This window comes from Miscanthus floridulus, chromosome 2 (genome assembly GCF_019320115.1).
Source record: "Miscanthus floridulus cultivar M001 chromosome 2, ASM1932011v1, whole genome shotgun sequence".
NCBI classification, from domain to species: Eukaryota; Viridiplantae; Streptophyta; class Magnoliopsida; order Poales; family Poaceae; genus Miscanthus; species Miscanthus floridulus.
Genome location: NC_089581.1, coordinates 34,298,646 through 34,307,771, shown reverse-complemented (window position 1 = coordinate 34,307,771; position 9,126 = coordinate 34,298,646). Strand labels below are relative to the sequence as shown.

At 46.9% G+C, this 9,126-nt stretch overlaps 1 protein-coding gene across 1 annotated transcript; it reads left to right on the top strand.

Annotated features, from left to right (window-relative positions):
• Positions 1–2,047: 2,047 nt before the first annotated feature.
• On the top strand, positions 2,048–9,118 carry LOC136521597 (protein FLOURY ENDOSPERM 6, chloroplastic-like). The gene is given in 10 exon segments (XM_066515349.1): positions 2,048–3,124; positions 3,126–3,325; positions 3,413–3,496; positions 3,577–3,698; positions 4,183–4,374; positions 4,458–4,690; positions 5,181–5,326; positions 5,412–5,559; positions 8,423–8,491; positions 8,564–9,118. Coding segments are annotated over 10 exon segments (2,046 nt in total). The 5' UTR covers positions 2,048–2,368; the 3' UTR covers positions 8,660–9,118.
• Positions 9,119–9,126: the final 8 nt, after the last annotated feature.

The window sequence follows — 9,126 nt, the reverse complement described above, 5'->3', positions numbered from 1 at the left end:
AATACAAGTGGGCACACTTTCCCGGGATGGAAATCTTTTTCTTTCTTCTTAAGAGCACCATACATTCTTCGGACAACCTACTTCTCCGGCAACAACGGTGGTCGGAGATGTCAAGAACTCAAGCCTCACTGTTCGGAGAAGGTTAAAATGGCGTGTCGCATCAGAATACATGGCGCTCGGGGACTAGCTGTGGGGGATATACCCCCGGGTACCACAAGATGGTACATGGGCCGCACCATCCGAGGTGGCCCGACCCGTAAGATCAAGGCATACACATCAAGATTACAAGTTGTACTAGATATTGTAATAGTACCAAATTGGATACTTTACTTGTAACCTTGTCTCTTCGGAGTATATAAGGAGAGACAAGGGTCCCCTAGAGGACAGGTTAATATGTATACATCTCAATACAATACACTAAAGACACAGGACGTAGGGTATTACGTCGACCAGACGGCCCGAACCTGTCTAAATCGATGTCTCTGCGTCTTGTGTCACCATCTGGTTCCTGATTACACGCACCTTCTACCGACAATCTACCACCACGGGCACCCCCTCGGTGGACTGCCGACCATATTTCGTCGACACAAGCCTAGAGTGCAGCGCGGACGCTAGCACTTTCATAAATCATCACCTTATTTCCCCCCTCTATGCCTTACCGTGTATCATTAAATCAGGTGTGCCAAATCGAAGGTTGTGGCGCCTGACCTTGCGGGTCGGATCGCCGACAAGTCACAAGTCCACGTCCGGCGACGAGAAACCAAACCAAAAGCATCATGAGATTTGCTCTCTGTCACAGGTGTCGTCGTCGCCGTCGTCGCGGCGGGTGTGCCAAAACCGATCACATCATTGTTTCCGGATCGAGGGCCCGGGTGATCCATCCCTAGTACTGTACTCTGGTGGGCTGGTAGCCGGGAAATGATACGACATAGGTATCTGTCCGTGACTTCCGTCCGGACGTAGCTCCCATACCTATGCAGGACCAACGCTCATCTCTAAAAAAAATCCCCACTTCGCTCATCTGCCCGCCCCCTTCCCCCACCGCGCGACCGCCTCGCATCGACGTTCTCCACCACTCCCACCCGACAGACGGCCTCCATCCTCCATCTTCACCACATCTGAGTGCCGGCGGCTGCCTTCCTCCCTCTCCATCCTCCATCTCCACTTGTAGGCGGCGTCCACCGTGTGTGGCCAAGCGGCGAGGAGATGGGGCCGTTGTTGTCCGGGCCTAGGCCAGGCGCAGGCGTAGCTGGCCGCTGCCACGTCGTGCCACCATCCTTGGCCACCGGTTGTCCGGAACCGGTCGTTCCTTGCTCTGCTTTGTGTCGTCCGGAAGAACGGGTGGAAAATGCATGTTGCAGGCATATGTTTCAAGTGACGTTTCATAGGTATGTTGCAAGTGTTTGATATAAATATTGCATATGTTGCAATGGTTGTACACGGATGTTGCAAGCTTCTGTTTCTAATGCTTAATCTGTTTTTTCAGACGCATGTTTGTGTGTTTATCTAGATGTTGCATATATTTCACACATATATGCTGCAAATATTTTATTTGGATGTTTCGTATGTGCAATTCTTCAAGTATTTTTTCTGGTGTTTTAAATGCGTGTTTTATGTGATTCATCTGTCTTCAAAAGTATGTTGCAAGTATTATGTCTGAATGTTTTAAAAGTAGATCGAGTGTTTCACATGTTGTAAGGCGCGTGAGAAATGAAGGGGGCGCGAGCAACTGAACGCTGTCTGGCAGCATGTTTGTCGTCCGGGCGATGCGGCCCCGTGTGGGCACACGCCTTATTTCACCCCCTCTATGCCTTACCGTGTATCATTAAGGGCCTGTTTAGTTCCCAAAATTTTTCACCCCAAAGTATCACATCGAATCTTGTGGCGCGTGTATAGAGTATTAAATGTAGACGAAAAAAAACTAATTGCACAGTTGGGTGAGAAATCGCGAGACGAAACTTTCGAACCTAATTAGTCCATAATTAGACACTAATTATCAAATACAAACAAATGTGCTACGGTAGTCAAAGCCAAAAAATTTTCGTCGTCTAAACGCGGCCTAAATCAGGCGTGCCAAATCGAAGGTTGTGGCGCCTGACCTTGCGGGCCGGATCGCCGACAAGCCACAAGTCCACGTCCGGCGACGAGAAACCAAACCAAAAGCATCACGAGATTTGCTCTCTGTCACAGGTGTCGTCGTCGCCGTCGCCGCGGCGGGTGTGCCAAAACCGATCACATCATCGTTTCCGGATCGAGGGCCCGGGTGATCCATCCCTGGTACTGTACTCTGGTGGGCTGGTAGCCAGGAAAACTGATCGAACTCACGCAGGGCGCACCAGGGCAAACCGCTCTCCCCCCACGTGCCCATATGCGATGCGACGCGCGGGTGCGCCGTGCGCGAGACGGCGACAGCCACTCGACCGTTCGGCGTGGGGGGCTCTGGGCCGCGGGAGGCTGCAGCCTGCAGGCTGTAGTGGTGGTAGCCAGCGCAGGCAGGCACGGTCGGTACGGGGCGAGGCGGCACAGCGCGCCTGACGGTTGGGCCTGCTTGGGCGAGTGCGCGTTGGCGTTGCGGCGTCGCCATTCGATTCGCACGAGGCGCAGAGCGCGCGGGGGGATTGGCATTGGCTCGCCACCGGCTGCACGCCCCTCTCCTCCTCATCTTCCTCTCCCTCCCGTCGCGCTCTCGCCTCCCTCCTCTGCCTGCCTCTGCGCTTCACTTCAATTCTCCTCCTCGCCGAGCGGGAGCACCGAGAGAGATGCGACCGCGATGCCCGCACTCGTCCCCTCGCTGCTCCTCCCAATCCCAGCCCTGATCCTACCCGCGCCACCTCGCTGCCACCCCCGCCGCCGCCGCTGCCTCCTGCCCGCCGCGTCGTCCACCTCCTCGTCCCCGCACTCTTCCAGGCAGCCATACTACCGCCGCCGCCGCCACGACGCCCCGAGCCAGACACCGACGCCTGCGCCACGCCCGTCCTCCCAGCCGCAGCCGCCGCCGCGCGACGCAAATGCCGCCGCGCCCCGCGGTCGGGGCCAGGAGGAGCTGGAGGCGGCGATCTACGACTTCATGTGCCGCTCCGCCAAGCCGGGAGCCTTCCCCACCCACGAGGAGCTCGTCGCGGCGGGGCCGCTCCGACCTCGCGGCCGCCGTCGCGTCCAGCGGGGGCTGGCTCTCCCTCGGCTGGTCGTCCTCCACCGCCGCGGAGGGCCCCGCCACCACGGCCGCGCCGCGCTCATCGGGCGAGGGCCACCCTGACTACCCACCCGAGACGGGCGCGTATTACCGTGGTGACCTAGTGCCGGGCTCGGTGGAGGACTCCGAGTGGTGGGTGAATGGGTTTGCTCTGTGCTCCGCTGTGCCCTTCTATGTCCTCGCGCGATGCCTCGCTGAATTTCGCTGTCTGCGTTGCAGGGAGGAGGAGGAGGAGGAGGACGACGACGACGACGAAGAGGAGGCGTCATCATCTGGGCGGGAGAAGGAAACAGAGGAGACCAGGTGGGTGCCTGCTGAGGCTCAAAGCTGATTCAATCCCGTGGTGTTCTGCTGGTTAATCATGTTATTCACGGTTGTTGCAGCGAGGTCAAGTTCAAAGCAGGAATCGAGGGGATGCTCACCAGGCTGCAGAAGGATAGGGAGCGAGCGCGGCCACCTCCACGGAGTAGTACCCACGACACACAGGGCCAAAGAGACGATGATGGTATGTGGGTTTAAATTCTCAGAGAGTATGAGTTCTTCAGGTTCAGGAACATAACTTGTTTCCAATTGTGCAGTTTTAGTAGTACTTCCTTGCCAAACTCTAATATGTCGTGATGATTTGTGGGTTGCCCATTTAAGGCTACACAGCAAACATAACCTTTTTGTCAGCCAAGTGAAAATTGAATAGTGACAGCAATTTATGGTTATTCTGTGATCCATCGTATCACTGATGTTCATGTTGATGTTCACAGTTCGCACCGTTCACGTTATGATTGAAATTTTGACTAATTTCAAAAGCACCACTGAGTTATTTTGTTTTCTTCTTTTTTTCCTTGCGTCAACAGAAGGTTCACAGCAGTTAGTTTCAGCCTGCCCTCAAGTGGGCTATGAACTACAAACAACTGATTTAGCTTAGCTAGTACTGCATTTCATTTTTGTATATTTAACTAAAGTGACACAACTATGTTGCATATGTACAACTTTAGCTGGCAACAGTGGCGCCCCTAGTCATACAGCGGCTGGTGGCAGGCATATTCCAAGGGTACCTGAGAATGGAAGTGTCCATGGATCTCATTCTCAAAATGGAACAATAGAGGGCAACAGCACCTTACAGAGTTCAAGCAATGATGCATGGAAAACATGGACCCTTGGCAAGGGTGGTTTATCTCATTTTGAAGGTTATATGTCTGCTTCTCATCTTTATTCTATAGTGCATCATATTTGTTACATAATTGTTTGTTGACATATTTAATTTCTGCAGCTGCTGAGGTCCTACCTACTGAAAGAAGAAAATTATCCCAACATGATGACATTGCATCTGTGCAAAATGACGTTCAAATGTCATCGAATGGTGTGGCTGTAAGTGATTATCCTAGTGATGGTGTTGGCACTGAAAGAGATGAGATACATTCACGTCTTCAAACTCTGGAATTGGACCTTTCTGCTGCTCTCAAGACATTAAGATCAAGATTTGATAAAGTTTTATCAGAGATGGTGTGTATCTCTTCAAATTATCAAATTCCTGTTTAAATTTTTTTATTGCATTCACTTTTCTTTACCTGTTCTACAGTTGCTGGCCTTTATTTGACTATTTTCTGTACACCAACAAACCTGCCTGACACCCCCCCCCCCAAACCCACAGATAGAGTGACAGTAGAGGATGCTCCCTTGCAGTGTTGAATGTTTTCTGTCTGTAGTTAGCTGCAAATCAGTTGATGTTTCATAGTTTTCGGAAGTGCAATATGGCACAATAAGCAAACAGCCTGTCAGTAATGACCTCGGGAAATTGTTAATGTTTCTAGTGGCATTGTACTTGCCAGCTGTATTCTAAATATCTTGTTTCTTTTTCCACTCAAATGGTGATAAATCAGGTGTCTAAGTTAATCTCTGAGATGTTTCTCATCTTGATCTTATTCTTATTAATGGAATTATATTGGTCTCTCTAAGCAAGCAGGCTTTCTTAATTTGTTGTTTACTTTTTCAGTCAAATAGTAATGGAACAACTGTGCTGGATGACATCTCTGATGATTGGGAATTTGAGGAGACAAAGGTAATGCAGGCTCAGGAGGAGCTAAGATCAATCCGGGCTAAAATAGCTGTGTTAGAAGGGAAGATGGCACTTGAGATATTGTATGCCCTCACATTAATCATCTATGCTTCATATTTTATCTCATTCTCTCCTACTTACCCTATTATAAATCTATCACATCATCAGTGAAAGGAACAAAATAATTGAAGATAAACAAAGGAGGCTTGATGAAGTTGAGAAGGCACTGAGTGAGCTCCGTACTGTTTGTATTATGTGGGCCAACCCTGCTTCAGATGTTTTAGTGGTTGGGTCCTTTGATGGCTGGACGAGTCAAGTAAGTGCCTACTCCAATCTATGTCGTAAAAACTGAAAAGTTACTAAGGAATTACAAGATATGTGCCCATTCATAGATACTCTTTTTTTTTGTTGTTGTCATCCTTAGTATAATATTAAGTTTATTCTAATGAATATAGGTGCTGTTAAAGAGATGATGCTTATAGCTTCTGGTATTTTTTTTCCCGCAAACGTGCCTTGCATGTGTTTCATTAAAAGGAAAGGATGGTGTTTGTTACAAAAGCGCCTTGCTGCCGTTGTGGATGGCGAGAGGCAATCCTAGACAGCGCTAGAACGCACAACCATCTACGTGATATTACATAGAAAATGCGAGAACCATGACATCGAAGGTCTCTCAAGCATTGAACAGAATGAGCAGGGCAGCCAAGTCGCCGTTACCCGCGGCAATCCAACAGTTACCTTCTTCAACCACCATACCGGCCAATGCTTGTGGCAAAGAATGGCAGGCGTCAACAGGACAGATAAGACCAGTTGTTGTAAAAGACTGCTAAATGGAAACTTGTATGGCTGGTGTGTCCACACATCTTAATCACATTATACCATAAAGGCAGTAACAGCGACTTGGATGTGGATAACTGGATACCGGAAACCTCGTTTCAGGTACACTTATGTTGCATAGATGCACTTGTACCCTATGCAACATGGCCTTCTAATCCCAAGGAGCCACCATTAAACCACATCAGTGAATCAGCCTACAAAAAGGAGGAAAAACTTATAGAAGTAAGGGATGGAAAGCCTATTCCATGTGCTTCTGTCCAAGGACAACATGTTGTAGAAGAATAACAATACTTGATATGTTGAGTTTAGTGTTGAAATATAAGTGAATTGCCCGCCTCTCCCCATCAGCTTAAGCTTTTGGGTTGAGTTGGTTGGTGCATGCAACTTAATATGGTATCAGAGCCAGAGGTCTCGAGTTCGAATCCTGGTTAGCGCAATTAAAATAAAATAATTGTTGCTCGCTCCTATTCCACGTCTGAGGCCTAAGGGAGCCTCCACGTGAGGGGGAGTGTTGAAATATAAGTGAATTGCCCGCCTCTCCCCATCAGCTTAAGCTTTTGGGTTGAGTTGGTTGGTGCATGCAACTTAATATTTAGTAATCATGCACTGTGACGTTAAGGAATCCACAAGTTCTCTTATGTGCCAATGAAACTGATAATGTTTCCATGGTTTGGACGGCAGAATATTGCACATGGCTTCACCCTAGGTCTAGGCTTTATCACCTTTATTTATATTCGACCAATGTAGTAACCATTAATCCTTGTCTTGTCACACTGTCAATAGTAACTATAATACCCAATTAGCTGGATGCCCTTTATAAGCGCATTTCTGTCTCACATTGGATGAAAAAATAACCCCCTGCTCCCATCCTGTGGATTTGTAAGTCCAAATGTTGCAAGAAACTGAGAGTTTTCTCCTGGTTCTTACTAATGGACAGACTCAACAGTAGGAACATCCTTAGGAGGAAAAAGCTCAAGCTGGAAGGCAACTACAACTGTGTCCTTTGCAATATGAATGTTGAAGAAACGACCTTTCATCTCTTATTCACTTGTTCTTTCAGCCAACACTGTTGGCAGTTCCTTGGCATTCAGTGGAATCTTACGACGGATTGCCTACAAATGATGATATAAGCCAAACAAGCTTTTCCATATCCTTTCTTCATGGAAGTGTTCATTATCTCTGCATGGCAAATCTGGAAGCAGCGCAATAACCTCATTTTTATGAGAGGACCTCCTTCCTTCTCTTCCTGGAGAAGATCTCTCAAAGACGAAGCTCGACTACAAGCGTATAGGATTTCTGGAAACAAGCGATCTGTTTTTCTCTCCTGGGTTGATTCTTGTGTTTAGTGGTTCTTTGTTTTTCTTCTTGTTCTATCCTCGCTCGGGTTTAGCTGAAGTGTTTTCCGTTTGTTTTGCTCAGTGTTTGTTTTTGTGTTTTAATAAAATCTAACAGTGGGGGCTTCCCCTGCTGTTTTCCTGGTTCAAAAAAAAAAACGGTGGTAGATACAGCCTGCTCCACTAATTATTATGAAACTATTTGCTTTAGACACATAGCGTACTTTCAGCTTTGATTTCCTAAATACAAGTCATTTTAGGATTCATACAGGTCAAACATTTTCAACATTGACCATTACATGATGAGTCAGGTAGATTGACATCATAAGATCGATGTTGGTAGATTCATCTTGAGAAGCACTTCATAATATATTTTTTCAAAAACATGTTTTCATAGAAATTGCTACTCAAAGTTCCACTTCATAGATTGTCAATGTCTAGAACAACTTATATTTACGATTGGAGGGAGGAAGATTCTAACTATGTGGAGTGCATAATTTATATATCTGCTTTGAATCGTGTGTCCACACAATGTTAGCTTCATGATAGCGCATAGCATGATGCCTTGGTTACATTCTAGAACAGGAAATGTATTTTGTTGTTTATTACTGCTGATTAGCAGCTGAATTGCTTGTGTGCAAGAACACTTATATGTAGGACCATAGATCTTTGTATGGTTGTGCTGGATTTTTCAAACTTTTCTTAATGGTCAGTAGGTGGGTATAGTATTGCTGAGTTCAATGAGGTTCACCAATCCATGTTTGCTGTCCTTGTAACTAAGGACCAAAGCAGATTTTGAACCAAAAGGCATACTTTGATTTTGTTTCCAAGCAATAAATACAAAGTCGATTTTTGCAAGTCATGTTTGGTGTAGGAAATCTACTGGCGTTAGTGTAACTCACTGCTTGCATGATGGTATCTATATATTTGAAAGATAGTCCACATATGTGATTATTCCTCATTGCCATCTCATTTCTAAGGACAATAGTCTAATTCTAAACATCATTGCAGAGAAAGATGGAAAGATCAGAAAACGGCATGTTTTCCTTAAATCTGAGACTGTACCCTGGTAGATATGAGGTAATCATCTGCCCTTTTACACCCAATCATCTATATGCTTACATCCCCTAATAGTTTCCAAATGTGCTCCAGATTAAGTTTATCGTTGATGGTGTTTGGAAGAATGATCCGCTGCGACCCACTGTGCACAACAATGGGCATGAAAACAACCTTCTGATTGTCACTTGACTTGAAGTTTTCACCCCGGTAGTATTTTGGTAGATAATTTGCCTAGCTCATTGTCAGTATGGTTGGTGCCAACTGATTAGATCGGTCCCTCCATGTAACTAATTAGCTTTCCCTTCAGTTTTTTCTTTCTTCACCAGGTCACGGGTTCGAAGCAACCTCTCCGCAGATTTTGCGGGGGGAAGGCTTGCCTCGGTTTTTTCCTTCCCCAGACCCCACTCATGTGGGAGCCTCCGGCACTGGGTCTGCCCTACCCTTTTTTATAGGTGTGTACAACATAAACAATGGGGTGTTTGAAATGCGTCACCCTGTTGAGATAGGAGAAGAAAGTAGCTGTATATTCTTTTCTTCCTATCATTCTCCCCGGTGTTGGTCCAGCTTCATGATTCTGGTTAACAATGTTGTAATGTACATATGCTGTGAAGGTGGTCTATTATCGAAATTATTCAAAAGTTGTTTGCAGGAGTTGC